The sequence below is a fragment of the Seriola lalandi genome, unplaced genomic scaffold (assembly GCF_002814215.2).
Source record: "Seriola lalandi dorsalis isolate HSWRI2012SDOR001 ecotype SW California unplaced genomic scaffold, Sedor1 jcf7180002054576, whole genome shotgun sequence".
NCBI lineage: Eukaryota > Metazoa > Chordata > Actinopteri > Carangiformes > Carangidae > Seriola > Seriola lalandi.
In genome coordinates, this window is record NW_019525129.1 from 457,629 (window position 1) to 483,850 (window position 26,222).

The window sequence follows — 26,222 nt, forward strand, 5'->3', positions numbered from 1 at the left end:
GTATTGTAATTAACAGGTAAGAAACAACAGCAGTGGACAGGGCTACAGTCATGAGGCTGATGTCAAAGGTCACACTTTGTGTCACTTTGTGAAATACCTCATGTCTATGTCTTGGTTTTGTTTTCAGTTATCTGCTTGTGTTTGTAACCTCCAAAAAATCGTAAATAGACATGAACGAGAGAAGAGGGTTTGATATTCAGTCAAATCCAATTCTGTCAACAAAGTTTGACTCAAACTATTTAAAAACCTGCATCAAATTATGTTTGTATGTCTTTTCATTTTATAGTGTAGTAGTCACTACACTATAAAGATCACATTTTCTCCAGGTGCCAACACTCTTTTAGAACAGGACTGTTTATGTTGTCAACTACAACTCTCTAAATATGTAGTTCACAACTGAAATGGTTAAAACACTGTAATTGTTTTATGTGAGAGAGGCGGGAAAAAATCCTCTTCCACCAAAATGCTTGAGGGGAAAATAAAACATAAGAAATTAAGAAGTTCCACCTTCGGTATTCAGGGGTATCTCACCAAGTTGTCAAGCTCCAGGTCCTCACTGAAGAAGGGTTTCCCCTCTTTCTCCTGATTGCGAACAAAGTTCTCAATGTCCACATCAAAGCTGGCTGAGGTGATGCATTCAGAGCTCAGTGTGGACTGTTCACACTTCTCAAACAGCAGGGCCAGCAGAGGGAATAGGGGATGCCTGTGAGAGGTAAAAGCCCCCCACACAAAACAGGACAAGTTAGTGAAAAGCACTCTCATTTTAAAAGAACAAATTCTACTTTCTCCCCAGTAACAGAGCATGACTTCCTAAACGAATGGTGTTGAGGGTACATGAAAACAAATGATGACCCCTATCATGTCAGAAAGAAATGACAAACTGCTGTACAGTCTGAGCCTCATCTATCATGAAAACAAGATCACAGTAATATGACTCTACACATACTACCCAATAAATGAGCTTGTTGTGAGAGAGTGTGACTTGTTTGCAGCCCTGGTTAGACTTCAAGTGGCCAGTGATAAAAATACAACAAACATTTCCATTAGTTCACACAAGAAAAAAAATAAGTTGTAGGTATTAACAAACCCTTTTGAATTTCAGATGCCAGAGAGCAATATGAAAGTCACATGAACAAAGGGGAGGCCTTCATGGACATCATGTGAGCTTTCCTTGGGATAGTTTCATTTCAAGCCTATCTGAACATAATGAAGTTCAAACAGGGAAAGAGAAGAACTCAGACGTAAGAATAGAGGGGTGTTGTTCTGGTTCTCTCTCTCTAAACGAATACACACTCAGAATTAGGGCTACCGATATATGGAGGCTTTGTCCGCGTCCATGGGTGTCTGCGGCTCGGTTGGTGCCGGGCTGGGCGGCTCTGCCAACGTCCCCTCAGTAAACTTCTGCTCCGCGTCGCTGTCTACCTTTACCACACCTTGCATCTGCAGAAAAAGACAAAACGTGAGAAACAAGTGAGAAAAGAAAGCAATGGAGAGACAGAAAGAGACAGACGAGGTGAAGAGAAAGGCGGAGAATGAAAGACATAAAAATATCATGTGAACACTAAGGGTAACTGGAGGGCAAAGCTGAACACAGAGCCTTGCTTCAATATGAAATCTTTGAAGAGTCATGAGGACATCATCTGCAAACACGTCGGAAAACTGTTTTAATACAAATTAAACTAAAAAAGGAGGATGAAGATTTGTTTACTGTGATCATCAACAACACATAAAGAGATATTATAATGTCATGAAATAGCCGTTCTGTATCAGTCCCTGTTAATCACCTGCACTATGTCTTGAGTGACCTGGTTTTTGAGAGAATTTATTCTTGTGGTTGCACTGAAAAGGATCATAGTATTTAATACATCTCTGATGGACAGATGCACTTAATCTGCATCTGCAGTTACAATCTCAGAGTTCACCTAAACACTTATATACAGCGTTATGATCTGACTGTAGTTTCAAATATAATCCAGAACCTGTGTGAACACACCTGTCACTTCATGCAAAAAAAAAGGACACATTAAATTGTGACTGTTGCCCTTGCTGAGCTCCACTTGAGGAAAGTTCTCCTCCTTTTCTTCCACATATTTTCACACTTTGCCTGCCTACCAGCTACCCAGGATCCCTTCCATGAGCATAAATCCCATCCCAAACCATGTGCCTGAGACCAACAATGACATAGATTGAGCACAAATTGGCTAAAAATAATCACTTGCTTGGGGTGTAAAATTTGTCATTTGTCATGGATTATTTTCAGTTCCTGACACCCCCAAATTTGGCACTTGAATAAAGATGTTTTGTAAGCAATATACATGAGAACAGACACAGAAATACTAGACAAAAATAGGGCTTTATATTGCATCAGTGTCTATTATACAGTGATTTATTTGTGGTGGCCTGACCCAGACACACAAGCATGCCGCCAACAGATTACTAAAACTGATGTAATAGCATTAACATTAGTTGCGTTCTAGTCTTAAAACTATTAAGTGTTTCCCTTTGTTTGGCTATCCAGCGTGACTGAAAATAAATGGAGGATCTATGGACAAAGAGTATAAGTTGTAGCTTGACATGTAAGTGTTGTTATTACTTGAGTAATTGCGTCAGTATTGAGTTTTGTCTTTGGCAACCAAGCAAAAAAAGTGCAGTTCAGCCAGTTGGAGCAGGTTGTGTCGGCCTCAAGGCCCCAAACCAAATATCTCCCTCTCACCCACCTGCTGCTCTCCCTTTGGATACTTGTCTATGGAAACCGACTGGGCTGCCATCACGTTCACTGCAGATGCTGCAAACACTGGAGCATTATAGAAAGCGGGGACAGGTGGCCAACCTACACAATACATATAGGTTCAGTTAGACTACCTGTTAAGTGTTAGCACAAAAGCTTTAATGATGCAAGTATCCTACTGTCAGAGTGAAATTATTATTAGCGTTGTAAACAGGGCTGGTATGGTTAAGGGAGAAAAGGCAAGTTTGATTTCAAACTACAATAATCAATGTTGAACATGAATACTTCGTAACGTAAAATAATGTTGGGTAAAGAATTAAAAACTAACAGTTTTATGTTAAAATATTCACTCAAAAATAAGAAAACATAGAAGTTATGAAACAATAATAATATAATGGAAGCTTCAAATCTGTGCAGATACAATAAACACATCTGGGCAAAACAATGGACTGTAAAGGCACTCAGGGGGAAAAAAACAGGGAGTAACATTTATGGAGGGACTGCTTTTACAAATGTACTTCTATATTTCTTTCTATTTGAATATTCAGATACTTTTCTGTCCACATCGCTCCCATAAAACAAGAGAGAATTTACCATGAGGAGCGTTGTTATAATAGTAGTGAACATATGTTCACGATGTCCTGTAACTGATATTAACACACCCACCACGATGAACTTAGCCTTTAGCCTAGTGTTAGCTGCTCAGGCACCATTTGTGGCGGCAAGGGGGAAATAAAGTGTCAGAAACCCTCTGGGCTAACACAAACCAGCTACTTTCGGACTGGGGTAACGGCAGTGTTATTCACAGACAAATCAGCTCATTTGGTTTATGCTTTGTTTTCCACAATATTCAGCTAGCAAGTCTCTAACGCCGATACCACATTAGCGTTAGCTCGCGAACCCAATCTGAGATTAACCCATAAATGCAAGCGTCTGGCCGAGCTACAGCTAACATTAGCAAGGTAGCTAACTGTTAACTTAAAAGTGTTTCTCATGCTGGTACGGTGCACCCAAAATGCAAAGCGCCATATTTAGCAAGGGGAATCACTGCCATAAACACCAAGCTAAACTAGCGAGCCTGGTGCAAAAAAAGGACCCTGCTGCGGATTGATACGATGTGAGCCATTTGCCCAAATAAGACAGCATTGGTCGCTCTACCGTTTTGAATTAACATTGTAAATGAATATGCATTTATTGTCAGCTGTGTACAGTAATTCGACTGCAATGCTATTAAGAAGCACTGTCTGCAAACCAGGCTAGCCCAGTTGATCCTCAAATCCTTCCCACATCAGTCAATCAATCAAGCGGGGACAGCTGCCCTATCCGTCCCCTCCCCTCCGCGGTAACGATACAACTGTCGGGCCTCGTTTCTAGCTCTCTCGCCCTTTGCTTTTCCACAATCCTCCTCTGCCCCCAAAACGCCGACATATTTTTTTACCCCCCCCTCCCTTGTATACAGGTTTTTTTATTCTTCCCGGAGCTCTGCCGCTTCTGTTTCCCTTCCAAAAACACACTCCGCTGCACTGACTAGGTCCACGTTCCTCGCCCCGGGGCATTTTTGCGTGCGGCCCAGATTGTTTGATTGATAGGGAACGGAAAAAGAGCGATTTTGAGTGACAGCTTACCTGAGTGCCAATCTTCGTCACACTGACAAGCGGCTGCAGCAATCGGGACCCGCAGTTGTGGCGTTGCGTCATCGCGTAAGGGCACGCAGGGGCGCTCGGCTCATGAATATTTATGAGGTGGGCGGAGACATGACGTCCCGCTGCCTACCAGTCCCTCTGCACCCTGCTGGGGTTTTTGCTTGCAAACGTTATTCACTGCCCTCATTTACACAACACGTTTTCTATGTATATCTCCAGCTTTACACTCCTTTATGCGTATTCTCTCATCCTCCGACTCCAACACACAAAAATAACAACGGATGCTGACTGTTTACTTGAAAAGGAAAGCATACAGGCAGGATAATTAGGACAGTGTGTACAGGGAGGCAGGCTAAGGGAGTCAAAATTGTAATCATTAAAATAGAAATACAGATAAACCACTTGCACACTCAGCTCTATTCAAATGACCCCCCCAGGCAGAAAAGCAACATAAAAGAAGCGTTTGATCTTTGCCTGCCACTTTCTACACCTAATCCTTTATGTAAGACAAAACAGAATCACACCAGGCAGAAACACACTGTATTTCCTATTTGTGTACTTTAATAATATAACATTTCAACAGCTGAATTTCGTGCTGTGACAGATGAGGGGAAGACTACACATAAAGAGGGACAGCACCATCACCATGGTCTCTAATCATTGTAAAGATCTGCAGCTCGGCCAGCTCCTCTAGTGTCTGGGTGAGGGTCTGCCAGAGGAGGGCTGAGGGAGACGAAACTTGGCCATCTCTAGATCCAGGTCAGCAAATGTGTAGGGGGTGTAGCTGTGGTGCTGGTAGTTTTTATAGGTGCTGTTGTCAAATGGCTCCTCGGGCTCTGGAGGTGCCGCTGCTGCAGCCTCTGCAGAAGGAGGGAAAAGACAAAGAGGCATGTGAGGGAAAGTTGAGTCTGCAGCAAAGATTAGTGTCTCAAATCTTCCTGCTGTTCATGCATTAAAACAGAAGTGGCACAAGATTATCCAAATGCATTACTGGATCTGGTATACCTGTGCCCTTGTCACTGTAATTAACACTGGCTACAGCTACAGAATGAAAGAGCTTTGAAAATATTTTCAAGGGTTTTGAAGGGACCATACATTTACATATTCACACATGTTGACAAAGGTGGTTTATAGTGGAGCATTTCCTATGGTGGCAGGGCAACATGACCCCCAACAGAGTGTGGAGACACACTGGTGTGAAAAGTCTCAGAGCATGTGAAGGTAAACGTGCAAGCAGAAAGTAGAGACAGCCCATGCTAGAAAATAATAAAACTGCCAGAGGCATGAAATGGGCAAAAAGGGCAACAATTCAAAATCAGTGTCTTTTTTAAACAAGGCTTTGGTGCAATAGATTAGACACAGATGCATAATGTTCTTTAAATACTAATTTACTTCTAAATCTAAATCTGTCTGGAAACTCCTCAGCATCCTGTAATAGTCAGGTTATAAACAACGTGAGAGACAGAGAAAAATCATACATCCACAATCAGAGATAAATACATTTACAAAACACATTTACATTTTTCATTAATCAATGCAAATCCGAAAGGCTTACAGGGGAACAACAGATTAACAGTCATTAAAAAAAGAAAGAAATGAACAAGTGGTGAAATTAATGACCAAGGTGAGGAGGGAGTAGTTCCAGGAAGCAGAATCACCCAGCTGCTAAGAGAAGTGTGAGAGATCCACTGGCTGCTAATCAGGTCAACATACAGAGCTCATATCATGACTATGAGCTAATGATGAATAATCATGTGTGATCCTGCTTCCTGAAATACTTTGACTGACTCCACCCACTCCCTGCTCATCCTGCCGCTGTCAGGGACAGGACGCTCCACAGTACGACCATGTGCACTCTAACATTACTGTTAGCAGTAGCTTTACCTGGCACAATGAAACCAAACAATGGCATTATTACCTGCAACATTAACATTAACTCAGAAACCCTGAAACCCATATTTAACACAAACAGACATTATAAACAACAAGTGAGAAATATATAAAAATGAGCTAAATATGAGTGAAATAATCTGGGAATGAAGATGGATTTGGAAACTGTGAGGAGAGGCTGAGCAAGAGGTGTTAAAGAAAAAGACAGGTGGTAGATTTCTGATTCACAGAGGGAGGAGAGGACAGAAAGGGGAGCAGGCTCAGGCTGCGTCCACACTGATACGTTTTCATCTCCATCCAGACGAGTGTTTCAGCTTCATTTCCAGACACATCTGAAAACACATAATGTCCATTCACCTACACTGAGCATGTGCGTGCCACTGTAAACAGGAATTAGAATGTCTACTTTGCAGCTGATTAGTAGCATTAAATACTCTGAATGAGGAACAGTAAAGACGGTTGCAGCATTTAAATGAAGAATGTAAGTGAACAACAGCTGCTAGCAAAGACAACAAGGTCAATAACACTGTAATTCATTATCATGTTGAATTCACCACTGGTATTGGAGGCTGATCACAGCCAATTAGGACAGATCGTGGGTGTCTACGCCATCATTCCGAAGGTCTCAGTTTCTGTCCATCCAGACTACAACACAACCCCAGAGTTTGCAAAAAAAACAGGTCCAGCAGAGTTTCTGAAAGTCTCTGGATGCACTTTAAAGCAATGCGCTTTAAAACCAAAACCTATAAGTGTGGACGTAGCCTAGTGTCACAGTATGCAATAAGCAATGTCGCCTTCCTCATGCATTGGCAGGGACGACACGGTTGTGTGGGTCAAAGACAGAAAAGTCTTAATGACAATGTGCAGAAAGCAAGGCAATGTTCAAGAAGTAGCAAATTAATAAGAAGAGAAATGCATCAAAAAGCCCTGAAAGCGTTGTTAAAGACATGACCACTACAACCACCTCATGCACAACAATCAGGCTGAAACCAACATAATGGGAGATTAGATGTCACAGTGATGGGACAAAGCAAAATAAGGTTAATGAAAAGAATCCAGGGATGATGTGACAGCAACTACTTTATGTGAAAAACTGATGCCTGGTTAACACCTTAACACTACACAGAACTTAGGAAGGATAGAAAAAAGTATGGTTATCTGTAGGGCCTTAAGATCCGCAAAGAAGAGAGGGAGAAGAGATTTGGGTGAAGGGTGGTGTAGTGTGTACCCTCAGATGGTTCAACTGGAGCCTCTGCCTGCAGCTCCTCTCCAGCAGCTTCAGCTACGACTGGAGCAGGGTCCACCAGCTCCTCAGCGCTCTCCACAGGGGAAGAAACCTTAGCTGCAGTCTCTGCAGCAACTTCAGCAGGGGCAGCTTCATCTTCTACAGGCTCTGCAGCAACTTCAGCAGGGGCAGCTTCATCTTCTACAGGCTCTGCAGCAACTTCAGCAGGGGCAGCTTCAGTAGCTCCTCCAAGGGCTTCAGCAGGGGCAAGCTTTGTAGCTTCAACAGGAACATCAGCTGGCACTTTTTCTGGAGATGCAGCCTCAGTCACATCTTCAGCTGGAGTTTCAACCTGAGTATCAAGGACAGCAGGAGATGCAAAGTCTTCCATCATTTCTGTATCAGGTTTTACTTCAGCTTCAGCTGAAACTGTGGTGCTGGTGACAGTGACCTCTGGAGATTCTTCTGTGGCAGTGTCCACAATTTGATAGGCTGAGTCCACTAACTCCTCAGAGCTGACACTGGGTGTCTCCATGGGAGCTTGAGCTGCTGCTGCTGGAGCAGTCTGTTCTGCAGCAGAGGCAGCAGAGGCAAGAGAAGCTTCATGTTCTAGTGGAACTTCCTTCTTATCTTCACCAGTTTCTTTCTTCACCTCTGATGTGACCTCATGGACTTCTTCTTCCTCTTTCACAGTGGATTCCTCTACCACCTCTGGTGCTGAGGTCTTGGTGTCTGACTTCTCTTCTGACTTCTCATCTTCAGAGTCAGAGTCAGAGTCAGAGTCAGAGTCAGAGTCAGAATCGGAGTCGCTGGATGATGAGGAGGAGGATCCATCAGCTGCTGGATCACCAGGCTCAGAGGAGGCTGTGGTCGGTGGGACTGCGGCTGAGGCTGAGGCTGAGGCTGCAGCTGGAGTGTCATCTTGTGCTGTTGTTTCAGTGGCTGCAGCAACCAGGGGCTCAGGGCTTGGTGCGTCAGCTATAGGTTGAGATGTGTCAGCGATAACCTGAGCAACATCTGGGTTGGAAGCTGGATGTGAGGAGACAGCTGGAGCTACAGCTGCTTCACTGGCCACAGTGACAGCTGCTGCAGAGGCAGCTGCATCTGTTTGTGCAGTGGCCACTGGTTCAGCTGCACCTGCAGACTGAGCTGGGAAAAGCCCAGGCTGTGAAAATCTAACAGGGAAGGCAACAGAAGTCTTGTAGGCTAGCAGGGCTGCTCTGTCATCTGGAGCCTCTGCTGCTGAAGGAAACAAGAGTCGTTAATAATGACAAACACTTACAGTAAAATGGCTAATTATTTACAGCACCAGTCAGTTTGGACAAACTTTATAATTCACTGGTTTTTCTTCATTATTTCCTAAATTGTAGAATGAAGCCGAAGTCATCATCACTATGAAATAACACATGAAATTATGTGGTAACCAAAAAAGTGTAAACAAAGCAAAATGTTTTAGATTTTAGATTCTTCAAAGTAGCCTCCTCTAGATTTGATGATCTCTCTTCATTCTCTCACCAGCTTCATGAGGTCGTCACCTGGAATGGTTTTCAATAGGCTTGAAGAAGTTCATATACAGTTGTGGTCAAAAGTTTACACACACTTGTAAAGAACATAATGTCATGGGTCTCTTGAGTTTCCCGTTATTTCTACAACTCTGATCTCTGATAGAGTGATTCGAACAGATACTTCTTTGTCACAAAAAACATTCATGAAGTTTGGTTCCTTTATGACTTTATTATGGGTTAACAGAAAAAGTGATAAAATCTGCTGGGTCAAAAATATACATACAGCAATGCTAATTTTTGGTAACATGTCCCTTGGCCATTTTCACTTCAATTAGGCGCTTTGGGTAGCCATCCACAAGCTTCTGGCAAGCTTCTCGTTGAATCTTTGACCACTCCTCTTGACAAAATTGGTGCAGTTCAGTTAAATTTGATGGCTTTCTGACATGGACTTGCCTCTTCAGCATTGTCCACATGTTCTCAATGGGATTTAAGTCAGCACTTTGGGAAGGCCATTCTAAAACCCTAATTCTAGCCTGATTTAGCCATTCCATTACCACTTTTGATGTGTGTTTGGGGTCATTGTCCTGTTGGAACACCCAACTGCGCCCAAGACCCAACCTTCGGGCTGATGATTTTAGGTTATCTTGAAGAATTTGAAGGTAATCCTCCTTCTTCATTATCCCATTTACTCTCTGTAAAGCACCAGTTCCATTGGCAGCAAAACAGCCCCACAGCATAATACTACCACCACCGTGCTTGACGGTAGGCATGGTGTTCTTGGGGTTAAAGGCCTCACCTTTTCTCCTCCAAACATATTGCTGGGCATTGTGGCCAAACAGCTCGATTTTTTGTTTCGTCTGAGCACAGAACTTCCCTCCAGAAGGTCTTATCTCTGTCCATGTGATCAGCAGCAAACTTCAGTCGAGCCTTAAGGTGCCACTTTTGGAACAAGGGCTTCCTTCTTGCACGGCAGCCTCTCAGTCCATGGAGATGCAAAACACACTTGACTGTGGACACTGACACCTGTGTTCCAGCAGCTTCTAATTCTTGGCAGATCTGCTTTTTGGTGGTTCTCGGTTGACTCTTCACCCTCCTGACCAATTTTCTCTCAGCAGCAGGTGATAGGTTGCGTTTTCTTCCTGATCGTGGCAGTGACAAAACAGTGCCATGCACTTTATACTTACAAACAATTGTTTGCACTGTTGCTCTTGGGACCTGCAGCTGCTTTGAAATGGCTCCAAGTGACTTTCCTGACTTGTTCAAGTCAATGATTCGCTTTTTCAGATCCATGCTGAGCTCCTTTGACTTTCCCATTGTAGCTTTTGTTGGCGTTTTTATCCAATGAGCCCTATTTAAATGGCCTCAGAGAAGTCACCAGCTGTAGTCACTCATAATCACTCACAAGAAGTTAAGAGGTCATGCTATGAAGCTCATTTCATTGACACAACTTTCTAAGTCACCAAAATTGCTAATTCATGTTGTTGTATGTATATTTTTGACCCAGCAGATTTTGTCACTTTTTCTGTTAACCCATAATAAAGTCATAAAAGAACCAAACTTCATGAATGTTTTTTGTGACAAAGAAGTATCTGTTCCAGTCACTCTATCAAAGAAAAATCATAGTTGTACAAATAACTGGAAACTCAAGAGACCCTTGACATTATGTTCTTTACAAGTGTATGTAAACTTTTGACCACTACTGTATATTGAGCACTTGTTGGCTTCTTTCATTCACTCTCTGGTCCAACTCATTCCAAACCATCTCAGGTGGGTCTACGTCAGGTGACTGCGGAGGTCAGGTCATGTGATGCAGCACTTCTTCACTCTGTTCTTGGTTAAATAGGCCTTACACAGCCTGCAGGTGTGTTTGGGTGATTGTCCTGTTGAAAAACTAATGATGGTCCCACTAATGGGATGACATGTGGATGCTGAATGCTGTGGTAATGATGCTGGTGAAGTGTGCCCTCAAGCCCCCCACACCGTCACACCTCCTCCTCCATGCTTCGTGGTGGGACTATATGCAAATACCATCCGCTCCCCTTTTCTGCATCTCACAAAGACACGGAGGTTGGAACCAAAGTCCTGTTTTCCACTGGTCTAAAATCCAGTCTTGTGTTTCTCTTCTTCTACTTAGCGTCCCACAGTCGTGGTTGGTTTTTTCAATCCTGGGACGGTTCTCATCAGAGCGTTTGATGGTTTTTGCTACTGCACAAAGTTGTTGCACTTTTCTGGATTGACTGAGCTTCATGTCTTGAAGTAATGATGGACTGTAGTTTCTCTTTACTTAGTAGAGCAGTTCTTCACATATTATTAGTACAGTTGTCCAATAGCTCTACTTATTGTACACCAACACCTCCATGACACAACACACCAAATGGTCTCAAACACATTAAGAAGGCAACAAATCCCCCTAATTAACTCTTGACAAGCCACAGCTGTTAACTGAAAATCATTCCAGGTGATCACCTTATGAAGCTCGTTAAGATAATGACAATGTTGTGCAAAGCTGTCATCAAGGTTAATGGAGACTACTGAAGAATCCAACATATTTTTAAGACTTTTTTGTTTACTACATAATTCCACATGTTTATCTCAGTGTTGTTTTACAAAAAACAAAAAAACCCATGAGTGTGTAGGAGTGTCCAAACCGTTGACTGGTGCTGCACATCGCACCCAAATCTGCTTTCCTGGAGTTTCACGTTTTATAAAAACAGCCCAAAAAAACTAAAAGAAAAATGTAAACACAATATTTGGTCATCAAAATAAAACCCACTTGGATGTTGACCTGGTTTAAACTGTCAGATTATTTATACTCACAATTATACACAATCAGTTTATTATAGACTGAATCTATCACTGAGGGTGAGATGGATGACTGGAAGAGAGAACATTCAGACCATATATACACATACAGTATGTAAAATTATGGATACAAAGAAAACATCATTAATATCAGTCAGTTATTAAAATGTCAAACAGAACGGAGTGGTCTTACTCTTGCTCGCAGCCTTGGTCTTTTTGGCTGGTTCTCTAGTCTGAGTGCAGAGAGGAGCAGCTGAGTTCCTCAGGAAGGCCCAGCTCTCCACCTGGAGACGCTGCAGAGAAGCAGACATGACTGTGAGACAACTGAGACACACAACACACACGAAACACTGATGGGATTAATGAAATGGACTGGTTTGATCAGAAAGAGCAGGATTGATCATCTTCTATCAGAACTCTCTGTAGTCTGATAATCAGACTTAATTATGTTCATTCAGCCATTTCCTGTTTTGAGAACCACTGTTATTTTGTTCTACCCAATCAGCAGTGACTGATGCATCTCTCTCATTGACATAATTTCCTGTCAACACAGAAGCTGTGGTATCGGTGACCAGTTAATTGAGTAAATATGCTGAAAATTAAAGAATAGTAAGTTGACTTGAGGTGAATTGACGTCCTCATTATTCATCCTGTCCATGGAGCTGTGACTGGCTTGGTTGGTTTTCCAACCAGGGAACCAGCCAATCATTGAGCACAACTCCAGACCCACCTGGCCTGCTGAAAAATTGACTGGGATGTGGACACTGACTAACTGGGAACCTAGCGAAGCTTTTGGGGCCTTTGTATTGTATCTCAAACCAGGGTGTGGTTGCAGGTTACCTTACTGTGATCTGGAGTTTGTAATGAAACCTCTGTGATAATCATCTGTCGACACAATATGTGGAACACAAATAATATCTGTGCACACTCCAGGCTGAGCTGAAGCAGAGTAAGGACATTAGAAACATGAGCTGAGAATCACTAAGAACATACTAACAGTACATTTTCAATGAGTAATATAAAAGTTCAAACTATGAACAGCAACTAATGAGCTCAACAGGTCCAGATGCTGCCATACGTCTTCAAATAGAGTATCACACATACCTACATATTCCACTGTGAGACATCATTGTTCCTCAGAGACCATGTTACCACTGAAGAAAATATCCAGGTGCATTTTTTCTGACCAATACTGTCACATACACAGAGATATAAACTCCTGAGTTACTGCTGCTACAATGTGTTTGTACCTACTTATACTTACTTATACTTATTGTCCTAATAAAATGAGGATGTATTATATTGTGTTTTGGCAGTTTATTAATTTAAAATATGACCTGTTTAGCACCATTACCCCGAATCCACAGCTTAGAACAACATTTTGAACAATGTAAAAAATGAGCAGTGATTTCTGTATAAATGCGATGAATGCAGTGATCAGTCTGGTCTTTCTGTCTCTAGCTGCTCCAGGAGGTTTGACTCTGCCCCTTAAACTGTCATGTGTACTCCATGTTAATGAACCACAGTCTACACCTTTCCTCGGTGCAGGTATCCAGGAGACAGCGGGTCGGGGTCAGAGCGCACAGGACACTCGGCCGGAGCTACTGGTTCCGGCTGCGGTGTCCTAGATCAGCGGTCCCCTGACCTCCGCCAGGACGTGGTCTCCTAACAGACCACATGAAAACGTCTATGCCACAATTCGGATGATTTTACCTTGAGAGGGCCCAGTTGCCCGAAGCGCAGTAAGGAGGTCGCCATGTCGTGTTCCCAGTGATCTGATCCGGCTGGAAACTGAGCCTTAAACACAACAGTTCCGCTAGACGACAACAGTTCTGACGTCACCTGTTATTAAAAAAGACTTCACGCCTCTTCAGTTTGATCTTAATATAACAAAATATATTACATTTACAGTTTCCAATATTTACATTTATATTAATAATGCAGACATGGTCTCTGGAGCCTGTTGTCGGTTACTTCCTGTGTCTGTATACCGCTCCACCGACGACCAGTGTCTGGGTCTGTCCCATCTTCCTGGTCCTGGCCCGTATGTGGGTCTGACTCAGGTCGTTCAGGTGAAAAATACGTCATTATTACACAGCTGGTCTGAAATAAGACTCAGGTTTAAGGGCTGTTTGCTCTTTAAATCCGCCAGATGGCGGGCCTGACCACTCATGATCACAGTGGGTGGCAGAGGTCCAGGTCCTGGTCCTGGTCCTGGTCCTAGGTCTGCCGTCCTAAACCCTCAGCCTCCTGTACAGCAGTGATATCCTGTGACATACAGCCGTCTTCATCAAACACCGCTACTGGCTCCTTACATTACACGTATTATATCACAGGAAGTCATCATGTAAACAGACCCATAACAGCACAGACCGTCAGGTCTACATGTCTTCTTCCCAAATGTAATATATGACATACATGTCCCTTTATCAATAGTGATGTTGCTGTATATGTCACCTATAAGGGGTTATATTATTATCACATATATAACATATAAGTTTATAACATACAGTATATGAAATACCCATTGTAAAATTTGTAAATGTACATACATTAAACTATTTCTATATGGTATGACCTGTTGCGACCATATATGTTAATAATATATATTTAATTTATATTTGCATAAATTCAATATACTCATATTTGATTTTCTTTTGGAACCAACTGTGTATAATATCAACATGTACTGAGAGGCTTTGGAATGGATACATATTCATGTAATAGAATGTCTATAATATAAGCATACATATATAGTTTAGACATATATGTCAGATATGAAATTGTTCCCCAATTTCTAATAGGTTTCATATATACTTTTTACATATGTTTTTATTTCATATGTACATATATTCCATACATGGAAATTCATTCAAATCATGACAGCAGTCAGTCCATCTTTTATCAGGTGAGAGAAACACCTAGGAATCATCATTTATAACATCTCAGTCTTTACCTTTAAAGAAGCAGCTCCGTTCACATACAGTGACACGTGTGTCACATGATGAACTCCAGAGTCACCATTAGATCATTAAACAACCTGATCCACTGTAGAATATATGAACCCAGGTTGTTGCAGACTCTGTAGTCTTTCAACATCATGCATAGATATTATCCTGTGAATAAGTATCTTCTTATTTGTGTGAACTGTTCATTGTGTGAAACACAGACAGTGTTTAACCTCTCACTTTATCCTGATATAATGTTGACAACACTGACCCTGACTTTTCTCTCTTTTGGAAAATGAACTGTTTGGTATCTTCAATAACAATAATAACAAAATTGTTGTACATGTTGTACAGAATTGTATATGATTTATCTTTATATCCATAAATCCAGATGTATCCATTCCAAACCTTATTTTATAGTATTTGAGAATGAACCAAACAGAACATTCAAACTATTTCAACTCATAAAATAAGACAGATTTGTACTTTGTATTTTTTATTAGATCATCCCTCTCCCATCATATTGTGTAGTATTAATGGTTTCTCCGTCTCTCTAAGACGTCTACTATCAACAAAGATAATAAACCATTCAGAGACGTGTAACATGATTTCGTATGTAACTTCCCGGTTGTTAGCTTCAAATAGAGCTGATGTCACTTAATTCAATGGCGGAGGTTTAGCTCAGTGGTTACTTCCTAACGCTTCCAAATGTTCTCTCGCCCCACCGGTCCGCCGGCCGGGGGTTCGAACCACGGGCGCTGCCCTCTGTCTTTTCCCTGTCCGTCTGACCTCCTCATTCCTCTGGGTTTTCTATATACCGATCGATTTGAGGGTTAGATCCAGGTGTTTTAAACAAACCATATTCACATGTAGCGTGTTATTGTGCTGCACATATTGTCACGTCAGGTCCTCAGTCTCAACAGTCGCACAAACAGACAAAGCTTCAGTCAGCGCAGTGTCAGCTACAGGCTGCGCCCATACTCGGACACTTCAGCCATGGCCTACAGCCCGTTAGATGGCGCTCTCCACTCACTGAGATACAGTTCATTCAGAAAGTATCAGACCCACTGACGCCTTATGATGTTGAAAATAATTTCACTCATTAATCATAACGACAAAGTGAAAATATAATTTTAGACATTTATGCAAAAAGGAGAAACTGAAATGCAGAGGTGGACAAAGTACACAACTTCATTACTGCAGTCAGAGTATAGATCCTCCTGCTCAAAAGTTGTTCAGTCAAGATTTTTACTTGAGTTGAAGTACTAGAGAGATTGAAAATACTGAAGTCTTCCATATTTCCATATTTAAGTCTAGTCGTGGTAAACAAAACAAACGTTTTAAACTAAATGAATGTTTATTTGTAAACCTTCAAACACAGACTTCAGATCAGAGCATGGTCTCTGGTGAAGAATCTTCTGCCTCATCTTTATCTCAGGTCGAAAAACTAAAAACTGCTTCCAAGTAAGAGTACTTCATAGAAACGTAGTGACGTCAAAAGTACAATATTTATCTTTAAGTGTAGTGGAGTAAAAGTCAGAGAAAAAAAAACTCAAGTAAAGTACAGATACTGGAAAATATACTTTACTGCCCACCCCGAAAGAAATATCACATTGACATAAGTATTCAGACACGTCACTCAGTTTAGTTGAAGCAGCTTTGTCAGTGTGACAGCCTTCAGTCTTCTTGATCTGACATCTCAACCTTTACACATCTGGATTCATGGATTTTCTCTCATTCTTCTCTGCAGGTCCTCTCGGGTTCTTTCTCCAGATGTTGGACTGGGTTCAGGTCAGGGCTCTCACTGGTCCACTCAAGGAAATTCAAGCCACTCCTGCGTTGTCTTGGCTGAGCCGAGGGTCATTGTCCTATTGGAAGGTGAACCATCAGGTTCTTGGTCTGCTCTCTTCTCCCTGATATCCCAGTTAGTCCAGGTCCAGCTCCAGAAGAGTCCCAGTTGTACCAGACTTCATGTCAGAATGATGGAGACCACTGTTTCTCATTATGGGTTATTGAGTGTAGATTGATGAGGGATAAAATGATTTGATGAGATGCAACATGAGAAAATGTGCATAAAAAGTCTAAAGACTTCCTGAATTAACTGTGTGATACAGTCTCTGAGTTAAGTGTCACATACTGGGATTGATTAAGTAGTAACAGGATTAAAATCACAATAATTATTTTATATTAATTCAATATCATCCATCATGACATTTATTATGCATCAATACAAATATTTATACTTTGTAACTTTGATGTGGAAACATCACATTTCATTCATTCTGTGCTTGAGCCAGTGTGACCAACAACACATCTGAGTGATGTAGAAGAGATGTGGATGAGATTCACCATCCACCAGCTTTACACACCTGTAGTGACTGTACACTCACATCTGAAAGCACATTCTGACCAGTTTGATCAGAACGACCACAACTTCTCCTGTTTTACTTCCTGCTCCTGCAAACTCACTGCAGTGGATTTTAATTGGTTTGGAGAATATTTTAAAATAAAAACAGCTGCGCAATTATTTCTTTGATTAACTTTCTGTAAAACACACACACACACATACATACATATACACTACCGTTCAAAAGTTTGGGGTCACTTAGAAATTTCCTTATTTTTGAAAGAAAAGCATTGTTTTTTCAATGAAGATAACATTAAACTAATCAGAAATACACTCTATACATTGTTAATGTGGTAAATGATTATTCTAGCTGCAAACGTCTGGTTTTTAATGCAATATCTACTTAGGTGTATAGAGGCCCATTTCCAGCAACAATCACTCCAGTGGTACATTGTGTTTGCTAATTGCTTTAGAACGCTAATGGATGATTAGAAAACCCTTGAATACCCTTGTGCAATTATGTTAGCACAGCTGAAAACAGTTTTGCTGGTTAGAGAAGCTATAAAACTGACCTTCCTTTGAGCTAGTTGAGAATCTGGAGCATCACATTTGTGGGTTCGATTAAACTCTCAAAATGGCCAAAAAGAGAGAATTTTCATGTGAAACTCGAAAGTCTATTCTTGTTCTTAGAAATGAAGGCTATTCCATGCGAGAAATTGCCAAGAAACTGAAGATTTCCTACAACGGTGTGTACTACTCCCTTCAGAGAACAGCACAAACAGGATCTAACCGGAGTAGAAAGAGAAGTGGGAGGCCCTTCTGCACAACTGAGCAAGAACACAAGTACATTAGAGTCTCAAGTTTGAGAAATAGATGCCTCACAGGTCCTCAACTGGCAGCTTCAGTAAATAGTACCCGCAAAATGCCAGTGTCAACATCTACAGATAAGAGGCGACTCCGGGATGCTGGCCTTCAGGGCAGAGTGGCAAAGAAAAAGCCATATCTGAGACTGGCCAATAAAAGGAAAAGATTAATATGGGCAAAAGAACACAGACATTGGACGGAGGAAGATTGGAAAAAAAGTGTTATGGACAGACGAATCGAAGTTTGAGGTGTTTGGATCTCACAGAAGAACATTTGTGAGATGCAGAACAACTGAAAAGATGCTGGAAGAGTGCCTGACGCCACCTGTCAAGCATGGTGGAGGTAATGTGATGGTCTGGGGTTGCTTTGGCGCTGGTAAAGTGGGAGATTTGTACAAGGTAAAAGGGATTTTGAATAAGGAAGGCTATCACTCCATTTGCAACGCCATGCCATACCCTGTGGACAGCGCTTGATTGGAGCCAATTTCCTCCTACAACAGGACAATGACCCAAAGCACACCTCCAAATTATGCAAGAACTATTTAGGGAAGAAGCAGGCAGCTGGTATTCTATCTGTAATGGAGTGGCCAGCGCAGTCACCAGATCTCAACCCCATTGAGCTGTTGTGGGAGCAGCTTGACCGTATGGTACGCAAGAAGTGCCCATCAAGCCCATCCAACTTGTGGGAGGGGCTTCTGGAAGCGTGGGGTGAAACAGCTAGAATGCCAAAGGTCTGCAATGCTGTAATTGCTGCAAATGGAGCTTTCTTTGACGAAAGCAAAGTTTGAAGGAGAAAATTATTATTTCAAATAAAAATCATTATTTCTAACCTTGTCAATGTCTTGACTATATTTTCTATTCATTTTGCAACTCATTTGATAAATAAAAGTGAGTTTTCATGGAAAACACAATTTTGTGTTTTCCATGAAAACTCACTTTTGTGAGTATATATATATATATATATATATATATATATATATATATATACACACACACATACATATGACACATTTTAGTGCTAATGCTAACTGCTAAGACAGACGCAAAAGGAACCACCATTCATTAGTGAGGCTGATGTCAACAGAGAGACACACATACACAACACACATATGAACTAGGATTTATTGTTTGTCTGTTTATCTGCACAAAGCACATGTTACAGCACTATGTTCACTGTGTCTGCTGAATATGTACAGCTAACGCTTTAGCCTTTAGCTTTCCTATGAAATATCTATTGAAGCAGCACTATTGTCACACAGAGAGCAGGAGGCCGGGGTGTGTTGTGACAGTCACAGGAAGTACACTGTAAAGTTCCACTATGGAGCACAGATGGATAGAAAGATAGTAACAGTAGAAAAAGAGTCATTACAAAGTGCTGTTCTTCACTTCTGGGAGACCTCATCAAACTTGGGCTCTAAAAAAAACAAAAAAAACAAAGCAGGACTGTTAGCTTAGTGCATGTTTGATTATGTAGTAACGTCACAGAAGATTCAACCTACATCTAGATATTGACAGATTTAATATTTTCTAAAAATTAAATCCTCCATGAAAAAGACCTCACAGTGACACATGCAGAGGGAACTTCTCAGCCCATTAAATTTCAGTGTTTCAAGGAGAAAGGTCAAACTGTTACTACGGTGTAACAGCCACCACTGTGGAACACACATGTGAACAGTCAGTTGTAGTATGAGTGAGCTGCTCCAGACAAAATGAATGGACAGACCAAGTGATCCATTCTTTATACAACTACAATCAGGTCACACTGTGGAAGATGGGTCCAATCAAATCTTGGTTGTGATCTGGGACAGATTATACAATATCACACTGGGCAGTGAACAGGAGATGAACCTAAGACCATAGCACCATACATTTCATGCATCTGTGCTGCTTTCTTACATTTAGAAACTGCAGCAAAGAATAAACCATTTTTGGCCACAGCTGACTCTTCACTGCAGGTCAGGATGGAGGAGGTGACCTAACAACTGGCTGGTGTATTCTGATTGGTTGGTGTGTACACATAAGTTGTTGCAACAGCTTCTCACACTGAGATTTTAAATTTCACCTGTCACCGATCTTCTGAACCACAGCTGGACTCAGACAGACCAGTATCACAGTTTACAGGGGCCTTTTTACATGAACCTACAGATTACTGTGGGTTCATGTAAAGTACAGTTTGTTGCTGCCATGTAGTTTATGAAAACAGGAAGTGCACCTGTAACCTTTCAGAATAAAGAAAACTACGATTGTTCACAGACAACCCACACGTTTGAACAGCTTATTAACCTACCTGTGAATTTGAACTCTGGGAAAGATGTGAGGTCTCCTCCACCATAGAGTCTCTGAAGCTTTGCTATTTCCTCTGCCAAAGCCTTCTCATACTCTGAGCCTGCGTCGACCAGCCCCCCAGCAGCCCTGCAGAGGATCACACATCAGCAATGTCAGTTCTCCAGATTTGATGCTTTTTTTATACACATGAAATCATCAGTTCAAAATCATCTAATCAGTGAAATCTCTGAGCATTTCACAAACTGTGATGGAACTTCATTTGACTATCTTTCATACACCACCTGCTGCCAGAAACAGTGAGCAGCAGGGCCCAGGACAGAAGTCTTTGGACAGTTTTTCAGGCTCTCTGCTTCAGCACATTCAGTTTGAAATTAAGTAATGGAGACGCCATCAAAGTTTCAACTTTAATCTGAGGTTTACATCAATATATAAAGTTTAATCCTCCACAGAAAATAGTCCAACAAATGCAGTTTCATCTTGTCTGAGTAATGTTTGATAAAAACTACACTGACCAAGGAGTGACATTTTTAAAGAATTTTCAGGGGGAACCAACAGTCCACACAACCATTGTCAGTGATGATGCAAAATGATGGTGAATCATCAGTGTGTAATATCTTACTTCACAGCTCTCTACTGAGTTAACGGTCTGATATATAGGGAGTAGTGAATGAAGGAGTGACTGCAGACACAGCCAGGCTCTAACATCGGTTTAAACACACTCAATATAAGTTTAAGTCCTTTTATTAGTTTCTAAAAGTTAAATCTTTCACATCACGTGATCTTATCACACAAACACTATTATAAATATCAAACTGATGGAATATTTTGTTTGTAGTTTATATACAAGTTTGTCCTCTGCCTCAGTGCTGTCCGTGTCAGTCACGCATTAATACAATATAATACTTAAGTAAATCATTAGTGTAATCAAAGACAGGTTAACACTGCAATTTAATGTGATGTAATACAGACGAGCAATAACAACCTGCCTCTGAATCACCTGTTTGGAAACCTGACAGCTCATCATACAGATGAACCCTGTGCTGGTTCTGGAAGGGTAAACAACTGTTAGTTGTGGGGCTACTGTTGTTGTTTACACCCCCACTGAAGCTTTCTTCATGACCTCAGGACCTGGACATGCTGTATGCTGACGTTAAAGAGGCCTGGAGATTCTACCTCACATATTACTTTATGTACATGTTTTATATTCACTTCCTGTGTATTTATTAATATCATTGATATTCTATAGTAGTTTTTACTTCCTCTCTCCTAACTGTGTGTTGCCTGCAGGGATGATTAAAGTCTAAACCTCTGCAGATCTAACAAGTGAGCAGCAGCCCTGTGAGCTTTCTGAGACGACATGCTGAACACAGGTGGAGGTGCTGAGACTTACTGGCTTTTTGTGGAGTATTCTCGTATGGAGTCCAGGAAGAGCTTCTGAATGGGGTCCATAGGAGCTGAAAGTCCCAAGGAGAAAAAAAAAAAAAAAAAAAAAAAAAAAGACTAATGAATTTCTCTTCAGAGGAAAAAAGACTGTTAGACCAGGATCATGCATTTGGATCTCATCTGTCCATATGGCTAAAACATTTCTAGTTTAACTGTAACCCTCATGCGTAAACCAGCACCTAGTACACGTGGAGAGTGGGAAGCTACAGGGGTCAGACAGGAAAGAACAGGTGAAAGGTCAGGTCAGTCGACAGGTTAAACAGCTGCTGTGACAGCTCATGCTAGGCTACACAGGTAGAGTACTGCTGGAAGATGTAGATCTCCAACAGTCCAGTCATTCACAACATTTATCAGTGAAGAACCAATTTTAAGTCCACACAGCAACCAGGCTGCAGCCTCACACTGCTGCTACCCTGAAGGACAGGGAGGTTTACATTTATCCTTTACCAAGATTTACCCAACAACCTGATCAAACATGTAGGGACTGAGCACATGTTACTTTACCATGGGAGTCACAAATGAGTGAGGACTGTAACAGACTAGGAGGAGGAAGAGAAGGAAAGAAGGCTGAGGTAAAGACAAAAAGGAAAGGTGACAGCTGCAACCTTAACAAACACGTTCACCCTTGGAAATAGTATCTGTGTTAATTACTAAAGGTAATGTTAAACACCAATACACAAACAAACAAAACAGTCCCATTAAGTCACAACACAGGAAACTGGTGGTGCTGACAGGAGAGAGACGAGGAATCAAACTGTGGATTTTAAAACCAAAAACCAAACGTCTGTAAATTTGACGAGAAGATATAAAATGAGTAGCAAGGCAAAGAACAGACCAGTGACATGTGCAGAGAGAACAGAGGTGAGTAACAGGCAGGTGAGAAGAGACAAAATGCAAAGGTAAAGTGCTGTGTAGTTAACACATGCAGCTAGAACAGCTGAAGCAGCACAGACTGACAGTGAGTTAAACTATAGTTGCATGACAGGGGGGGGGGGTGCACACTTGGTGAATATGGCATGAAGGAGGGAGGGTGTTTGGGACTATCAGAAACAAGCTGTACAAGGCTAGAACAAAACATGTGTTTGTGATGTTGGGTATCTCTACACTTTATCCTTTAACACTCATCACAAACAACTACTGTGCATCTTTATCAAATGTGATGAGAATGACTGCTGGTACACTGCAGGATCCACAGAGGAAAAGGTAAGGACTGTGGGGGAGGGGGGTTGTAGTGTGTACCCTCAGATGGTTCAACTGGTTCAGCTGGAGCCTCTGCCTGCAGCTCCTCTCCTGCAGCTTCAGCTACGACTGGAGCAGGGTCCACCAGCTCCTCGGCGCTCTCCACAGGGGAAGAAACTTTAGCTGCAGTCTCTGCAGCCACATCAGCAGCAGCAGCTTCAGCCATACACTCTGGGGCCACTTCTACAGGTGCCGCTTCAGCAGGGACTACTTCAGGGGTTGTTTCTCCAACTGCTGCTGCTTCAACAGCAGGGGCTTCAGCTACAGCCTCTGCGACCGCAGTGTCAACATGAGCTGCAGTTGCCTCTGCAGCAGCTTCAGCGGCAGCTTCAACAACAGGTGCGGCTTCAACAACAGGTGCGGCTTCAGCGGCAGCTTCAACAACAGGTGCGGCTTCAACAACAGGTGCAGCTTCAACAACAGGTGCAGCTTCAGCGGCAGCTTCAACAACAGGTGCGGCTTCAACAACAGGTGCGGCTTCAGCGGCAGCTTCAACAACAGGTGCGGCTTCAACAACAGGTGCAGCTTCAACAACAGGTGCAGCTTCAACAATAGGTGCGGCTTCAACAACAGGTGCAGCTTCAACAATAGGTGCAGCTTCAACGGCAGCTTCAACAACAGGTGCGGCTTCAACAACAGGTGCGGCTTCAGCGGCAGCTTCAACAACAGGTGCAGCTTCAACGGCAGCTTCAACAACAGGTGCGGCTTCAACAACAGGTGCGGCTTCAGCGGCAGCTTCAGCGGCAGCTTCAACAATAGGTGCAGCTTCAACTACAGGTGCGGCTTCAGTGGCAGCTTCAACAACAGGTGCAGCTTCAGTAGGTGCAGCCTCTGCAGCAGGTGCAGCTTCAGTAGGTGCAGCCTCTGCAGCAGGTGCAGCTTCAGTAGGTGCAGCCTCTGCAGCAGGTGCAGCTTCAGTAGGTGCAGCCTCTGCAGCAGGTGCAGCTTCAGTAGGTGCAGCCTCTGCAGCAGGTGCAGCTTCAGTAGGTGCAGCTTCAGCAGGGGCAGCTTCTGCTGCTGGGGCAGATTCAGAAACTGCTTCGACAGTGGGAGGTGCTTCAACAACAGCTTTGGCTTCAGCTGCTGAGACTAGGTCGGAAATAACTTCAGCAGTGGGAGAGGGCTCCACAGCTGGGGCGGTGGCCTCTATCACAGGGGTAGTTGCCACAGTCTCAGGTGCAGGAGCAGAGGGTGTGGGCTCTGCGGGTGGTTGAGCTGCAGAAGCTGCTGCTGCTGCTGCAGCGACGGCCACTGGAGAAACCTCTTTCTTGGGCAACTCAAAGGCCTTGTGCTGGACAAGTTTCTCTATATCGAAGTACGTTTTAGCCTTGTTTTTGTCTAGGACGGAGGAGGGCAAGCAGACAAGATGCATTATTTTTTATAAAACATGTATATGGTTAAAAGACAAAATGTCCACTGAAAACCCACATTTAACAAAATCCCAATTTTAAAACAATATATCCTGGAGGGAGGTATCTGCTACACGTACAGGAAAATACAAAATAAATTTAAAAAGAAAGATCACATGCCTATCTGAGATACAGCAAATGTATGTATAGAAAATGTGAGAAAACTTGGACCATAACATCTTTATATTGAGATAAAAGTAATATATAAAAATCACAAGGATTGGTCAGGTGATTGGACAGTCAGGGAAAAAAATATGTCAAAACCTGTGGAGGGAAAGCAACAAGTCAGAATGATGATCTGTGGTGCATCACAAATTTAAAATTTTCAAGTACAGTGGCAAGATCTTGGTTTTTCTATTAACTGGTGATAAATCTGATCTAATCTTAATCTAAATCACAGATGTAGACACAGTGTCTCTGAGCTGATATCACACGAAGTTATAATCTTGTGTCATTAAATACAGTTCTGGTGGAAACGGTGAACCTTGGATTTAATAACTGGTTGAACCTCCTCTGAAACCAGTTCTTCCAGCTGATCAGACCTGCTCAATGTTCAGGAGGAAAAAGGAAGTTTGGAAATTCTTCCTTATAGAGCTGCTTCAGTCAGACATGTTCCCAGGATGTCTGGTGTGAGCAGGCATCTGAGCTCAGTCCACAGCCTCTCTTCTTGATTCGGGTCTGGGCTCTGACTGGAGGATGTCCTTTAATGCTTAGGGTCATTGTCCTGCTGCATCAGCATCTTCTCCTGATCTTCAGCAGGTGGACAGACACCCCAACATTATCCTGGAAGAGACCTTAATAAACTTGATGATAAGGCTGTCCAGGTTCAGAGGCAGCAGAGACCCAGATCCTGATGCTCCCTCCACCCTGCTCCACCTCTCCGGGGATGTTTTCATGTTAGTGTACAGAGACCTGTTTACACCACAAATAAATTGCATTCAGAAAGTCTTCATACCACTGCAATATTTCACATTTTGTTGGGAGATTTTCTGCCATGCTTGCATTTACGTGTTCCCATTTGCACAACACTTTTATCCAAAGCGACTTACAAGGTGCTCTCTGAAGAGATGAGTCTTCAACAGATTTTTGAAGATAGAGAGGGACGCCCCTGCTCTGATAGACTTGGTAGCTTGTTCCACCATCAGAGAACCACAGACCAGAACAGCTGCACTGAGACCTTCTTGTGTGCAGGGATGGTGATGCCAGACAGGGGCTGAGAAAAAGCATAAGGCTGAATGAATGAGTTCAAGTAGATGGAGCAGACCCAGAACTCACTCTGAAGGCAGCATTAGTGACTTGAATTTGATCCAGAATCCATCACACACTGAAGGAGCGCCCAGTGAGACAGGATTCAAACCAAGAAAGAGCTATTCCCAAGATGCCCATGTCAGGGCGGATAGCAGGATGTGGTGGTTCAATCCATCAAAGGCAGCCATGAGGTCCAGTAAACAAGGCAGTTTCAGTGGAGCGGCTGCTCTTAAAGCCCGACTGATCTGGATCAAGGAGATTGTTCCATGATAGGAATTCTGAGACCTGCTTAAAATCCACCCTTTCTATACCCTTCGATAAGAACAGAAGGAGTGAGAGAGGTTGATAGTTGTCCACTTGAGCAGGGTTAAGTGAGGGTTTTTTGATCAGAGGAGTTACCCGAGTCTCATCAGACCAGAGAATCTGGTTTCTCTCAGCCTACAAACTGCCACTGAGGATAAGCTTTGTCTGGACAGTCTGACATAAAGCCCAGATCAGAGGAGAGCTGTAGGGATGGTTGCCCTTCTCAAAGTTTCTGCATCTTCACACAGGATCTCTGGAGATCAAAGAGATCCTGATGTTAGTCCAGGTCCAGCTCTAGAAGAGTCCAGGTTGCTCCAGACTTCTTCATGTCAGAATGAGGGAG

At 42.5% G+C, this 26,222-nt stretch overlaps 3 protein-coding genes across 8 annotated transcripts in view; all 3 read right to left on the reverse strand.

Moving 5' to 3' along the window:
• The window catches only part of pknox1.1 (pbx/knotted 1 homeobox 1.1), an 11,669-nt gene extending 7,238 nt beyond the window's left edge, over positions 1-4,431 (reverse strand). The window contains exons 1-4 of one of the 4 annotated variants that reach the window (XM_023417638.2): positions 4,354-4,431; positions 2,718-2,830; positions 1,310-1,440; positions 532-703 (exon numbers count right to left, since the gene is read on the reverse strand). In XM_023417638.2, coding sequence (XP_023273406.1) covers positions 532-703; positions 1,310-1,440; positions 2,718-2,768 — 354 coding nt within the window. In that variant the 5' untranslated portion in view covers positions 2,769-2,830; positions 4,354-4,431. Of the gene's footprint in view, positions 1-531; positions 704-1,309; positions 1,441-2,717; positions 4,296-4,353 lie in introns of those variants that run through there. The other 3 variants (XM_023417639.2, XM_023417640.2, XM_087176986.1) reach the window with 3 other exon arrangements.
• A 479-nt stretch (positions 4,432-4,910) lies between these two features.
• Positions 4,911-13,839, reverse strand: ndufv3 (NADH:ubiquinone oxidoreductase subunit V3). 2 transcript variants are annotated; one of them, XM_087176989.1, is made up of 4 exons: positions 13,507-13,839; positions 11,987-12,086; positions 7,490-8,725; positions 4,911-5,231 (listed from the first exon to the last, which is right to left on the reverse strand). In XM_087176989.1, the coding sequence occupies exons 1-4, from the start codon at positions 13,549-13,551 to the stop codon at positions 5,062-5,064; spliced, it is 1,551 nt and encodes a 516-aa protein (XP_087033115.1). In that variant the 5' UTR covers positions 13,552-13,839; the 3' UTR covers positions 4,911-5,061. The 2 variants fall into 2 exon arrangements, with proteins under 2 accessions (XP_087033115.1, XP_087033114.1); XM_087176988.1 differs by having other exon boundaries at positions 7,490-8,728.
• A 5,216-nt stretch (positions 13,840-19,055) lies between these two features.
• Positions 19,056-26,222, reverse strand: part of LOC111663435 (uncharacterized) — a 15,350-nt gene continuing 8,183 nt past the window's right edge. Inside the window, exons 4-8 of one of the 2 annotated variants that reach the window (XM_087176987.1) lie at positions 23,307-24,257; positions 22,920-23,276; positions 21,628-21,691; positions 20,239-20,363; positions 19,056-19,365 (exon numbers count right to left, since the gene is read on the reverse strand). In XM_087176987.1, the coding sequence (XP_087033113.1) occupies positions 19,334-19,365; positions 20,239-20,363; positions 21,628-21,691; positions 22,920-23,276; positions 23,307-24,257 (1,529 nt within the window). In that variant the 3' untranslated portion in view covers positions 19,056-19,333. Of the gene's footprint in view, positions 19,366-20,238; positions 20,364-21,627; positions 21,692-22,919; positions 24,258-26,222 lie in introns of both variants that reach the window. The other variant, XM_023417630.2, reaches the window with a different exon arrangement.